Source organism: Pelodiscus sinensis, chromosome 4 (assembly GCF_052426305.1).
Source record: "Pelodiscus sinensis isolate ZL-2025 chromosome 4, ASM5242630v1, whole genome shotgun sequence".
Taxonomy (NCBI): Eukaryota; Metazoa; Chordata; order Testudines; family Trionychidae; genus Pelodiscus; species Pelodiscus sinensis.
This window is the reverse complement of record NC_143055.1, coordinates 714747-729404: the sequence shown is the minus strand read 5'-3', so window position 1 is coordinate 729404 and position 14658 is coordinate 714747. Positions and strand designations below refer to the sequence as shown.

The window sequence follows — 14658 nt, the reverse complement described above, 5'->3', positions numbered from 1 at the left end:
TTGGGTTTGTTTAGTCTGCAGAAGCGAAGAGTGAGGGAGGATTTGAGAGCAGCCTGCAACTCCCTGAAGGGAGGTTCCAAAGAGGATGGAGAGAGACTGTTCTCAGTGGTGACGGATGGCAGAACAAGGAGCAATGGGCTCAAGTTGTGGTGGGAGAGGTCCAGGTTGGATATTAGGAAAAATTATTTCCCTAGGAAGGTGGGGAAGCGCTGGGATGGGTTCCCTAGGGAGGTGGTGGAATCTCTGTCCCTAGAGGTGTTTAAGTCTCGGCTTGACAAAGCCCTGGCTGGGATGATTTAGTTGGGATTGGTCCTCCTTTGGGCAGGGGGCTGGATTTGATTTCCTCCTGAGGTCTCTTCTAGCTCTATGGCTGTGTCTAGACTGGCCAGTTTTTCTGGAAAACCAGCCACTTTTCTGGAAAAACTTGCCAGCTGTCTACACTGGCCGCTTGAATTTCCACAAAAGCACTGACGATCTCATGTAAGATTGTCAGTGTTTTTGCGGAAATACTATGCTGCTCCCGTTCAGGCAAAAGTCATCTTGCACAAAACTTTTGCGCAAAAGGGCCAGTGTAGACAGCTCAGCTTTGTTTTCCGCAAAAAAGCCCCAAAAATGGCCATCGGGACTTTTTTGCGGAAAAGCGCGTCTAGATTGGCCACGGACGCTTTTCCGCAAAAAGTGCTTTTGAGGAAAAGCGTCCTGCCAATCTAGACGCTCTTTTCCGAAAATGCTTTTAACGGAAAACTTTTCCGTTAAAAGCATTTCCGGAAAATCATGCCAATCTAGACGTAGCCTATGAGTCTATGACTAGTGAATAAACAGAAAAAGATTCTCTCCACTTGCAGGAGAGGTTACTGCTCTCAAAAGCTAGAGTAGCCCTTCAGCAAAGTCTAGCTTGAGCTTTTCGTGAGTCACTTCCATCCCTTCAGTGTGCTGACTTACGTTTTAAAATGGGAGAGCAAACATGTCCTGCTGAATAGTCTCTCTCGTGTTTAATTGAAATGATTTTACTATATTATAATAGACTTAGGCCCTAATCTAGGTTGTCAATTTAAAATTCCATTTGAAATGTTAAAAAATGAACTTGTAGACTTGAATCTCACTAATCTGGGGTGTCTGATCTGGGAGTACCGTGGTTCAGATGCTCCCTGTCAGGTGCCCTGGCCCTTGCAGGCTGGTTGGTGGAGGGGTCTGCCTGGCAGCGGGAGGAGGAAGTGGCTCTGTGCACTGTCACCCTCTTCCCCTCAGGCTGGGGGAATGACCGCACAGCAAAGCACCTGCCTGGAGGCTTTTCCCCCGCCACTCTCATTGGCTTTGAATCGTGGCCAGTGGGAGCAGTGGAGGAAATGCGGAGACACTGGTGCCCCTGGGAGTAGGGCATCAGGTAAGCGCCAGATCCTGCACCCTTCTTCCCTTCCAGACTCCCTCACCAGCATGCTCCTGTACCCTCCCTTCAAGACCCTGCACCCTTCTTCCCTTCCAGACTCCCTCACCAGCATGCTCCTGTACCCTCCCTTCCAGACCCTGCACCCTTCTTCCCTTCCAAACTCCCTCACCAGCATGCTCCTGTACCCTCCCTTGCAGACCCTGCACCCTTCTTCCCTTCCAGACTCCCTCACCAGCATGCTCCTGTGCCCTCCCTTGCAGACCCTGCACCCTTCTTCCCTTCCAGACTCCCTCACCAGCATGCTCCTGTACCCTCCCTTGCAGACCCTGCACCCTTCTTCCCTTCCAGACTCCCTCACCAGCATGCTCCTGTACCCTCCCTTCCAGACCCTGCACCCTTCTTCCCTTCCAAACTCCCTCACCAGCATGCTCCTGTACCCTCCCTTGCAGACCCTGCACCCTTCTTCCCTTCCAGACTCCCTCACCAGCATGCTCCTGTACCCTCCCTTGCAGACCCTGCACCCTTCTTCCCTTCCAGACTCCCTCACCAGCATGCTCCTGTACCCTCCCTTCCAGACCCTGCACCCTTCTTCCCTTCCAGACTCCCTCACCAGCATGCTCCTGTGCCCTCCCTTGCAGACCCTGCACCCTTCTTCCCTTCCAGACTCCCTCACCAGCATGCTCCTGTACCCTCCCTTGCAGACCCTGCACCCTTCTTCCCTTCCAGACTCCCTCACCAGCATGCTCCTGTGCCCTCCCTTGCAGACCCTGCACCCTTCTTCCCTTCCAGACTCCCTCACCAGCATGCTCCTGTACCCTCCCTTGCAGACCCTGCACCCTTCTTCCCTTCCAGACTCCCTCACCAGCATGCTCCTGTACCCTCCCTTGCAGACCCTGCACCCTTCTTCCCTTCCAGACTCCCTCACCAGCATGCTCCTGTACCCTCCCTTCCAGACCCTGCACCCTTCTTCCCTTCCAGACTCCCTCACCAGCATGCTCCTGTACCCTCCCTTGCAGACCCTGCACCCTTCTTCCCTTCCAGACTCCCTCACCAGCATGCTCCTGTGCCCTCCCTTGCAGACCCTGCACCCTTCTTCCCTTCCAGACTCCCTCACCAGCATGCTCCTGTGCCCTCCCTTGCAGACCCTGCACCCTTCTTCCCTTCCAGACTCCCTCACCAGCATGCTCCTGTACCCTCCCTTGCAGACCCTGCACCCTTCTTCCCTTCCAGACTCCCTCACCAGCATGCTCCTGTACCCTCCCTTGCAGACCCTGCACCCTTCTTCCCTTCCAGACTCCCTCACCAGCATGCTCCTGTGCCCTCCCTTCCAGACCCTGCACCCTTCTTCCCTTCCAGACTCCCTCACCAGCATGCTCCTGTGCCCTCCCTTGCAGACCCTGCACCCTTCTTCCCTTCCAGACTCCCTCACCAGCATGCTCCTGTACCCTCCCTTGCAGACCCTGCACCCTTCTTCCCTTCCAGACTCCCTCACCAGCATGCTCCTGTACCCTCCCTTCCAGACCCTGCACCCTTCTTCCCTTCCAGACTCCCTCACCAGCATGCTCCTGTGCCCTCCCTTGCAGACCCTGCACCCTTCTTCCCTTCCAGACTCCCTCACCAGCATGCTCCTGTGCCCTCCCTTGCAGACCCTGCACCCTTCTTCCCTTCCAGACTCCCTCACCAGCATGCTCCTGTGCCCTCCCTTGCAGACCCTGCACCCTTCTTCCCTTCCAGACTCCCTCACCAGCATGCTCCTGTGCCCTCCCTTGCAGACCCTGCACCCTTCTTCCCTTCCAGACTCCCTCACCAGCATGCTCCTGTGCCCTCCCTTGCAGACCCTGCACCCTTCTTCCCTTCCAGACTCCCTCACCAGCATGCTCCTGTGCCCTCCCTTGCAGACCCTGCACCCTTCTTCCCTTCCAGACTCCCTCACCAGCATGCTCCTGTACCCTCCCTTCCAGACCCTGCACCCTTCTTCCCTTCCAGACTCCCTCACCAGCATGCTCCTGTACCCTCCCTTCCAGACCCTGCACCCTTCTTCCCTTCCAGACTCCCTCACCAGCATGCTCCTGTGCCCTCCCTTGCAGACCCTGCACCCTTCTTCCCTTCCAGACTCCCTCACCAGCATGCTCCTGTACCCTCCCTTCCAGACCCTGCACCCCATCCCCAATAACAGTTCAAATACAGTGCATTAAATCTTTCTACGACATGGTACACTTGTCCAGTACTCTAGAATGGTTGTACATACACGACCTTTAGTAATAGACTGTTTAGCCTTCATTATGGGGACTAACCATGGTCTGGAATATTTCTTAATCGGGCATAGCCTAATTCCCAAGGTCACCGAATTACAGAAGTTCAAGTGTATTTAATTTAAATATAAAAATACCATATAAATAAAATCGGAATTATTTTTATTTAAAAAAGCAATTGCTTTTTCTCTGGGCTGTAAGCACCATTCTGGAGAAAACGGATTGTAAGGACCTATATTGCCCAGGGACTAGGGGGCACATTTCTGTTCTTCGAGGAGATGTCCCTGTGGCTGCTGCACTGCAGGATGCGTGCATACCCATGTGCTCTTGGACTGGAGACTGTACGGCAGTGTCTGAAGGCTCATGCCTGCGCAGAGCAGCTCTCGTGCGCCCACAGGAGGGCTTAGGTGTGGGCCTGCTGCAACTCCGGATGAAACATTTGAGTTTTCCACCTCTCACTGACTGTGAAACGTTGTTAGTTAATTGTTAGTTTTGCCTTTTTATTTTATTTAACTCTCAGCACGGTGCTGTAGCCAGGCCGTGGTGAATTGTTCTGAAGTAAATAAGTTGAAATTCAATCAGGCAAAATGCAAAGTAACCTTTTATTTTATAATGAAGATTGCCTATCTCCTAGATCTGGAAGGAAAGTCATCAAGTCCAGTCTGCTGCCTTCACAGCAGGACCAAGTATCATCCCTGATGAATTTTTGCCCCAAATCCTTAAATGGCCTCTGAAAGGACTAAACTCACAACCCTAGGGTTAATAGGTCAATGCCCAAACGACTGAGCTATCCCTCGCCCCTAGAAGGAATCATCAGTTACATGCATACAAAGTGGGAAATGGTTCTGGGATAGACCACCAGGTAACTATGAGTTAGTGTGACACTGCTGCAAAGAAAGCCAACATGATTCTGGGATGCATTAACAGGAATGTTGTGAGCAACACACGAGACGTCATTCTTCCACTCTGTGCTGATTAGGCCACAGTTGGAGTATTATGTCCAGGTCCGGGCACCATTTCAGGAAAAATGTGGAGAGATCCAGAGAAGAGCAAGAAGAATGATTAAAGGTCTAGACACCATGAGCTATGAGAGAAGGCTGAAGCAATTGGGCTTGTTTAGTTTAGAAAAGAGAAGACTGAGAGGAGACATGCTAGCAGTTTTCAGGTATCTAAAAGGGTGTCACGGGGAAAATGTGTTCCTTGGCCTCTGAGGACAGGACAAGAAGCAATGGGCTTAAACTGCAGCCAGGGAGGTTTAGGTTGGACATTAGGAAGTTTTTCCTAACTCAGGGTGGTTAAACACTGAAATAAGTTGCCTAGGGAGGTTGTGGTATCTCCATCCCTGGAGATATTGAAAAGCAGGTTGGACAGACACCTGTCAGGGATGCTCTAGAAGGTGCTTGGTCCTGCTGTGAGGGCAGGGGACTAGACTCGATAACCTCTCGAGGGCCCTGCCAGTCCTAGTGTTCTGTGATTCTATTTGTACTTTTTGCAGAGAAGATGAGGGGATAGTCCATTTCCATTTGGAGACAGACAAAGTAGATCTTGGTTTGCATCTTAATGTGCTGTGACACGGCTGGAATATAATCTTCTCAGTGACAGGACAATCCACTACATCAGAACGGCCAGGCAGGGTCAGACCAAAGGCCCATCCAGCCCAGTGTCCTGTCTGCCCTGAGCAGTGCCAGGTGCCCCAGAGGGAAGGAACAGAACAGGGAACCATCAAGTGATCCCTCCCCGTCGCCTCTTTCCAGCTTGTGACAAGCAGAGGCCAGAGACATCAACCCTGCCCATTCTGGCTAACAGCCATCGGTGGGCCTGTCACTAGATCTCCGTCCACATCTGGAGCCCCCTTGAAAGATATTTTCATAGCTGAACTCTGCAGGACGACAACTTGGTCCTCTATCCATACCTTTGGCAAGCATTACACTAGCTTCCTGTAGCAGACAAGTTTAATGCGGCAGTCCTCCAAACTGCCTTGGCTCTACTGCCTCAGCATCCTCCTCTGGGTTAGTTACTGTTTGGGTATCTCTCCTGGAGGAGCATCACAGAGCCGTGTACTCAAAGGAGGAGAGGTCACTTGCCATACAGTAACCTGAGTTCTTTGAGGGGTTTAGACCCTGTGGATGTTCCACCTCCTTCTCTCCTCCCTCTGCTGCACAATCTCTGGCTTTGCAGTGGAGAAGGAATTGAGTGGTGCAGGCCTCCCTGGATGCCCTGTGTAGACTTGGGCCCACAGACACTGCTTACGGTCTGCAGTGAAAAGCCCACAGGCCTGCCCTCATCCTAAGGCACACCCACATGGGCAAAATTGCAAGAAGAAATTAGGCTACTGTACAAGTAAGTAGTCTCTCCTTTTCTTTCCCTTGGGCTCAAGTGACAATCAAGGACGATAAAGCCATTGCGGATAAACTAAATGATTTCTTTGCTTCAGTCTTCACGGCTGAGGACATTAGGGAGATTCCCAAATCTGCACCGTCCTTTGTGGGTGATGAATCTGAGGAACTGTCCCGGATTGAAGTGTCATTAGAGGAGGTTTTGGAACAAATAGAAAAACTTAATGTTAACAAATCTCCAGGACCGGATGGCATTCATCCAAGGGTTCTAAAAGAACTCAAATGGGAAATTGCTGAGCTATTATCTGTGGTTTGTAACCTATCCTTTAAATCGGCTTCCGTACCTAATGACTGGAAGGTAGCCAATGTGACACCAATATTTAAAAAGGGCTCTAGAGGCGATCCTGGCAATTACAGACCGGTAAGTCTAACTTCAGTACCGGGCAAATTAGTCGAAACAATAGTAAAGAATAAAATTGTGACGCATGTAGAAGAACATAATTAGTTGGACAAAAGTCAACATGGTTTCTGTAAAGGGAAATCCTGTCTTACTAATCTATTAGAGTTCTTTGAAGGGGTTAACAAACATGCGGACAAAGGGGATCCAGTAGATATAGTATACTTGGATTTTCAGAAAGCCTTTGACAAGGTCCCTTACCAAAGGCTCTTGTGTAAATTACATGGCCATGGGATAAGAGGGAAGGTCCTTTCTTGGATTGAGAACTGGTTAAAAGACAGGAAAGAAAGGGTAGGAATAAATGGTACATTTTCAGATTGGAGAGGGGTAACTAGTGGTGTCCCCCAAGGGTCAGTCCTAGGACCAATCCTTTTCAACTTATTCATAAATGATCTGGAGAAAGGGGTAAGCAGTGAAGTAGTAAAGTTTGCAGATGATACCAAACTGTTTAGGATAGTCAAGACAGAAGCAAACTGTGAGGGACTCCAAGAAGATCTCACCAAACTGAGTGATTGGGCAACAAAATGGCAAATGAAATTTAATGTGGATAAGTGTAAAGTAATGCACATTGGGAAAAATAACCCCAACTATACGTACAGCATGATGGGGGCTAATTTGGCTACGACAAATCAGGAAAGGAATCTTGGAGTTATCGTGGGTAGTTCTCTGAAAACTTCCACACAGTGTGCAGCGGCGGTCAAAAAGGCAAATAGGATGCTAAGAATTATTAAGACAGGGATAGAAAATAAGACCCAGAATATCTTACTGCCCCTGTATAAACCTATGGTACGCCCACATCTTGAATACTGTGTACAGATGTGGTCTCCTCACCTCCAAAAAGATATTTTGGCCTTGGAAAGGGTTCAGAAAAGGGCAACTAAAATGATTAGGGGTTTGGAACGGATCCCATATGAGGAGAGGCTAAAGAGACTGGGACTTTTCAGTTTAGAAAAGAGGAGACTGAGGGGGGATATGATAGAGGTCTATAAAATCGTGAGTGGTGTGGAGAGGGCCGATAAAGAAAAGTTATTTATTAGTTCCCATAATAGAAGAACTAGAAGACACCAAATGAAATTAATGGGTAGCAGATTTAGAACTAATAAAAGAAAGTTAGTCTTCACACAGCGCATAGTCAACCTGTGGAACTCCTTGCCAGAGGATGCTGTGAAGGCTAGGACTATAACAGAGTTTAAAGAGAAGCTAGATAATTTCATGGAGGTTAGGTCCATAGAAGGCTATTAGCCAAGGGATAGAAGTGGTGTCCCTGGCCTCTGTTCGTCAGAGGCTGGAGAAGAATGGCAGGAGACGAATCGCTTGATCATTGTCTTCGGGCCACCCGCTCTGGGGCATCTGGTTCTGGCCACTGTCGGTAGACAGGATACTGGGCTAGATGGATCTTTGGTCTGACCCAGCATGGCCGTTCCTATGTTGCATTTGGGGTGGATCAGGGATCATTCCAGGAATTGTCACTCAAGCCCCTACTCTTCTTGTGTCTCCCCCAGTTCCTTCAGGACACCCTGGATGCCTTGTTCTCAATTATGATGGAAAATTCAGCCACTGACGTCTACGATACACTCATCTTTGATGCACTAGTAAGTAGCTCTTGTTTCTTCTGGCTGACCCCTGAGCATGGGTGGTGCCAGGCTTGATCCTGCATCCTTCTGTGCTCCCACCAATTGAGCTATCAACTGCCAAAATCATTCAGTTGTTTACCTGCTCATTAGCTCGTTCTCTCCTCTCTACATCAATGAGAGGCAGACCACTTCGTGCTCTTCTTCAGCAGCCAGTTCTGATCCAGCAGAGCAACTACTGATGCTATCCAAAAGGAATTCCTCAAAAAGCAAGAGAGATCAGTCTGGGAGAAGAGATGCTTGAGATTTCTAGTACAGGATTTGCCATACCTGATCAGATCATGTAACAACCTGGAGCCAACTAGCCATGGCCTGGGATCCTTGTAGAGCTCTGTCAAGGCTTTTCCCCCCACTCTGGCACAATAATGCAGAAGTGGGGGCCCCCAAAAGTACCCCAAAACCTTCTTTTTCCAGACATTGGTATAAAACTGCCCCCCCAAATCTTAAAAACCTAGATTTTGATGATAAAAATTTGCTGCCACCCCTCAAATGATAAGGAAACCACGGGGAAAAAAAATCACTTGGGAAATCTTAGCCCTCAAGTAAAACCAGGACACACAAAAAATTAACCAATACCAGGTTAATAAAAAGGAAAGAGAAAGAACTTTTATTATCAGCACAATACTCCTGTTACAAGCATAATGGCTAGATGGAAGTGTCACCAATTGATATACTCACAGGGGATTCCACCATGGGCCAAAACGTAGTTACAAAGGAGAGGAAAACCCATTTTTAAATGCACAGACATCAGACTCCCATTCCCAAACCATAAAACCCAACGGATTTATCTAAACTTTACCCTACTTACAGATGGTGAAGAGTTTTCTTGGAGAGAGTCATGTTGTCTGTCCCCCTCAGTCACTGGAGAGAAACAGGGACAAAGGAAGGAAAACCCCCAAAATTCTTGTGTCCCAGTTTGACATTCCTACCTACATTTCTGTTGGCTGCCGGCTACCTGGTTAGGTAAGGGACATAGTTCACCCCTTAGTCCCCAGGCTGCTGGCTAACCCTCATTGTCACAACAAGCTCACAGGAGCAGCAAGGTTGAGCTTGCCTGTGGAGTACATATGCCACTGCCCCAGAGCGTTACTAGGATGGAGCCTTGCACAGTGGTGAGATTCAGTAGGGAGCATTTCCCCCATGCCTTAGTGCAGTGCTAGGGGCACCTGTGCTTGAGCCAGTAGGCCAAGTGACTCAGCTGAGGGTGCCTATTCCCAAGTCACTACTGACTCCAGTAGCACTGCAGCAAGGGGCTCAGCAGTAGGCGTCCCAGGGCAGTGGCTGTCAGGGTCCCATCTGAGGTGGCTAGTGAGCAGTGTAAGTTACAGACAGGAAGCATAGGGCTGGAGCGACCTCAAGAGGTCACCTCGTCCAGGGGCACTCAGCCTTCCAGACTTCTCAGTCCCTCCCAGGAGTCTGAGTGTTTTGTGAACCACACATTTCCTCTCACTTAAAAGCTACTTGTTTACATAATCAGCCATAACAATCCTGAAGTGCCACAGCCTCCCTACTCACTATAGAGTTATCAATAAGCCAACTGGAATAGAAATACTACCCTTACATGTCAGCAACTAGTACCTAGAGCCGTCTAAACAAGCCTGTGAGACATTTGCATTTGCACTGACTTCGTACGGTGTCTGTTGTAAAATAAGGCAAATATCTAGAGGCGTTGATGTACCCTCAGAAGACCTGCATGTACTCCCAGAGGTGCATGTACCCCACTTGCAAAGCACTAATCTAGCCCCTCCCCACCCATGCTGAAACAGAACTAAATATACATAGACCATGCATGACAGATGTTTGTCTAACCTGCTCCTAAAAGCCTCCAACAACAGGGATTAGACGATCTCCATAATAATCTGTTCCGTTCCTTATGTATTGTGCGCAGGAGCGGCCCGTGAGCCTAGGCAGACTAGGCGGTCACCTAGGGCACCGCTGGCCCGGGGAACCCAATGATTACATCACAGCCATTGACAGCCATGCAGGCGGGGGCACCGATCGCACCTTCCGCGTGGAGCGGCAGCTGCCACAGCCAGCCTCAGGCCACTCCTGATTGTGCGACGTTCTGGCCATGCCCCATGGGTCTTGTGCTACGGGCGGATATTAGCCTCAGACTGGCCGTGGTGCTAAACAACTCCTTTCTTTTTACAGGAGACAGGGTCCACCGCTAGCCATACTCACCCCAGGGTAGTCCAGGACTATTGGGGGGGTCACCCTTAAACCATGGTCTCCCTTCTTGGGACAGGCTCTGTGCTGGCAGGCAGAATCAGGAAGAGAGGTTTGGGAGGAACCCAGGCCTGCCCACTACTCTGCGTTCCAGCCCACAGCCCCTAAAGTAGCAGCAGCCATCAAGGTTGTTTTTCCTTCTGACTGGGGAGCTTTTTCCCTGGGTCACTTCCCCAAACATCTCCATCTGTCCCTGATAACCAGCTCTCACACAGCTCCTTCTCGGCCCTGCCTCCTCCTGGTCCATCTCTCTTTGTCCCCCCCCCCCCCCCGTCCCCAGGGGAGGCCTTTTAAAGCATCCCCACTGGCCGTAATTGGCTCAGATGTGGGGTGACTTGCCTGAGGGAGAAATCAAGTTAATTAGTCCCCGGTGTTCTCCTGCCTTCATTTTCTTGCAGCAGGCTCCAGTAGTTGACTCTGGAAAGAGAAAGCCCTTTATCCAGTGCCCTGCATACCTGCCGGCCATGTGGTTTCTACAGCCCCCTGCTCTTGGGGAGCTGCACTTTCTCCTGCACCCCTCCTCTCTTCTTCCTTTTTGGGAGGAGGTGCCTGTGGAGGGGGGCTGCTGCTTTTGTGGCAGGCCAGTCCTGGCTACTCTACAGTCTGAGCCAGGCCCCTTTTTTCCACCTGCCTTTTTGCAGGCAGCTTTGCCCACCTTCACCTCAGCTAGTTGCGGGGGGGGGGGGGGGGGGGAGTCTCTGCTGTCCTGCCTCTGGTTGGAGGGAGGTCCCCTCCCATCTCTTTGGGAGTCTAGTTTGCCCCCCCCCTTTTCTTCACCTTGGCAGGCCTGACCTCCACCATTCCTGCTGCTGCTTTCCCTGAGGCAGAGGAGGTAAGGGGGCTGCTTTAGGGCAGCCCTTGGGGCTCTCTCTCCCCACAGCCTGCCCTGTGTTGGGGGGGTAAACTAAGGGGCCTTTGCATCAGGACCCTTGGGTGGGGGTCTTGTGGGGTGCTGGGGGCAGGGGGTGGTTCCCCTGCCCCTGCATTCTGCTGCTGCTCCTTCCCAACCCCAGTTGCTGTAGGGGCCTTTTTCCATTCTCTGCCCCACTGCTTGCTTCCCCGCCCCTCCTCTGCTCTGTTGGGCCCTGCAGCTGGTGTTGTGGGCCTGCTGTTCAGGCTCCTGTGGGCACACAGGTTCCCTTCCCCTAGCCGTGTCTAGTCATCTCCCCCCAGCAGGCATCTTCTCACGACCTGCCTTCCCTTTCCACTGCTTGTCCCACCCATCCTCTTGTGTGCCCATGCCCCCGTTCTTGTGTTTGGCGCCTGAGCTTCCCCCTCTTTTTTCAGTTACTCTTCCCACACACACAGCTTCGCTTGTCCCCATGGTCCTTAAAAAATAACTTACCCACGTTTCCCCCCGTGCAGCCGGAGGAGCCGCTCTCTCCATCCTGTGCTGGAGCTGCACTCCTTACTCCTTTTCCCTTTCCCCTTTCTGAATTGTCGCCCTCAGCCTAGTGGGGGGAGCAGTGAACCTCCTTCCTCCCCTCCCCTCCCTTTCCTTCCTTGTTCCCTCCCCTGGTGCTTTTGTCCTCCCCTAACTGTTTGTTTTATCTTCCCTCCCCACCCATGACCCCAATGAAGGGGTTGTACAGTGACACCCCTGCCAACCCTCCCTAAAAACAACAACTCCTCTGAGGCTGCCGGGCCCTGTGTCGCTATGGTGGAGGGGGCAGACATGGACAAGGACCCTGGGGTCTCAACCGCTCCTGCCGCGGCACCTCCAGTCATCATTAAGGCCCCCCTGAAGTGTAGGAAGGGCCGGGGGACCAAAAGGGGAAAGAGCCCCACCTGGAAGGTAAAACCTCCTGTGGCGAGGGCTCACTCCCCGGCTGTGTTGGCTGCGGCTTCCCCTCCTTCCCGTTCCCCTGTTCCTTCCACCAGCTCTGGGGATGATGGTGTAGCCGCGAGGTAGCCACCTGCCGCCTCCCAAGCTGCCTCCCAGAATTCCATCCCCAGGGGCTGCAGCCCCTTTCCCACCCCGACCAGGAGGAACAGGGTCTGTTGTCTCCTGGTGGCGGCCTCGCCCCACGTGGAGACCTATGTGCGGGCGTTGGCACGCGTCGTGGGGCCTGCAGCTGTGGTGGTGGCCTCTAGGATGTTCGGGAAGGTGGTATTCTTCCTGGCATCCAAGGCCGCTGCCCAGGAAACGGTGGAGAGGGGAATCCACGTTCCCCTCAAGTCTTTGGAGGACCTGGGCATACGGGTGGTTTTTTCCTCCCCAATGCCGCCCTACTGCCTTTCCTTTGTGCCCTGGGGAGGCCTCCGTCAGTCCTAAGTCACCTTCCCTTGGGCTGCAAAGACCTTTAACTAGGGCTTTAAACTAGGTTCGTCGGGGGACGGTGACCAAAACCCTGAGGGGAGTGGGAAAGTCAGATACCGGGAAGAAATGCATAGAGCAAGGAGCAAGAAAGGAGGACCCCAGTTTCGAATGGAGAAGATAGTGCAATCAACTGGTTACCTGAAGTGTTTGTACACTAATGCGAGAAGCCTGGGCAACAAGCAGGAAGAACTGGAGGCCCTGGCCCAGACCAAGAAATATGATTTAATTGGGATAACAGAGACTTGGTGGGATGACTCGCATGACTGGAGCGCTGTCATGGAAGGGTATAGATTGTTCAGGAAGAATAGGCAGGGGAGAAAAGGAGGAGGAGTTGCACTATATGTAAGAGAGCACTATGATTGCTCTGAACTCCAGTATAAAGAGGGAGAAAAACTTGTTGAAAGTCTATGGGTCAGGTTTAAAGGAGCAAACAGCAGTGATGTTGTGGTTGGTGTCTGCTACAGGCCACTGAACCAGGTGGATGAGGTAGATGAGGCTTTCTTCAGACAACTGAGCGAAGCTTCCAGATCGCAGGCCCTGGTTCTCATGGGGGACTTTAATCACCCTGACATCTGTTGGGAAACCAATACGGCAGTACACAGGCAATCCTGGAAGTTTTTGGAGAATGTTGGGGATAACTTCTTGGTACAAGTGCTGAAGGATCCGACCAGGGGCTGTGCTCAGCTTGACCTTCTGCTCACAAACAGGGAGGAACTAATAGGGGACGTAGAGGTGGGTGACAACCTGGGAAGCAGTGATCATGAGATGGTAGATTTCAGGATCCTGACCAAAGGAAGGAAAGAGAGTAGTAAAATACACACCTTGGACTTCAAAAAAGCAGATTTTGACTCCCTCCGAGATCTGATGGGCAGAATCCCCTGGGATGTTAACATGAAGGGGAAAGGAGTCCAGGACAGCTGGCAGTATTTTAAAGAAGCCTTATTGAAGGCACAGAAAGAAACCATCCCGACGCGTAGCAAGAGAGGCAAACCTGGTAGGAGACCGGATTGGCTTACAGGGGAAATCCTTGGTGTACTTAAGCACAAAAAGGAAGCTTACAGAAAGTGGAAACTTGGACAAATGACTAGGGAGGAGTTTAAATGTATAGTTCGAGAATGCCGGGGGGTTATCAGGAAGGCGAAAGCGCAAATGGAGTTGCGACTAGCTAAGGATGTAAAGGATAACAAGAAAGGTTTCTACAGGCACGTCAACAAGAAGAAGGTGATCAGAGAGGGTGTGCAGTCCCTAATGGATGAAGGAGGTAACCTAGTGACAGAGGATGTGGGGAAAGCTGAAGTACTCAATGCTTTCTTTGCCTCTGTATTCACGGACAAGGTCGGCTCCTGGACTTCTGTGCTAAGCGACGCAAGATGGGAAGAAGATGGAAAGCCCTTGGTGGGTAAAGAACAGGTTAGGAAATATTTAGAAAAACTAAACGTACACAAATCCATGGGTCCAGACTTAATGCACCCAAGGGTACTGAAGGAGTTGGCAAATGTCATTGTGGAGCCTTTGGCCATTATCTTTGAAAAGTCGTGGAGATCGGGAGAAATCCCAGATGACTGGAAAAAGGCAAATGTAGTGCCCATCTTCAAAAAAGGGAAGAAGGACGATCCAGGGAACTATAGGCCGGTCAGTCTTACCTCGGTTCCTGGAAAAATCATGGAAGGGATCCTAAAGGAATCCATTTTGAAACACTTGAATGAGAGGAAAGTGATCAGGAATAGTCAGCATGGATTCACAAAGGGCAAGTCGTGCTTGACCAATCTGATTAGCTTCTATGATGAGGTAACTGGCTCAGTGGACATGGGAAAGTCAGTGGATGTTATATACCTTGACTTTAGCAAGGCTTTTGATACGGTCTCCCACAATATTCTTGCCAGCAAGTTAAGGGAATGCGGATTGGATAAATGGACGGTAAGATGGATAGAAAGATGGCTAGAAGGCCGGGCCCAGCGGGTAGTGATCAATGGCTCGATGTCAGGATGGCGGTCGGTTTCTAGTGGAGTACCCCAAGGTTCGGTTCTAGGACCAGTTTTGTTCAATATC

At 50.9% G+C, this 14658-nt stretch overlaps 1 protein-coding gene across 6 annotated transcripts in view; it reads left to right on the top strand.

The window, feature by feature from the left end:
* Positions 1–14658, top strand: part of LOC102455798 (dedicator of cytokinesis protein 2-like) — a 427487-nt gene that overhangs the window by 137494 nt on the left and 275335 nt on the right. For all 6 annotated transcript variants that reach the window (XM_089777669.1, XM_089777670.1, XM_089777667.1 and 3 more), the window contains exon 20: positions 7935–8024. In XM_089777669.1, the coding sequence (XP_089633795.1) occupies positions 7935–8024 (90 nt within the window). The remainder of the gene's footprint in view (positions 1–7934; positions 8025–14658) is intronic.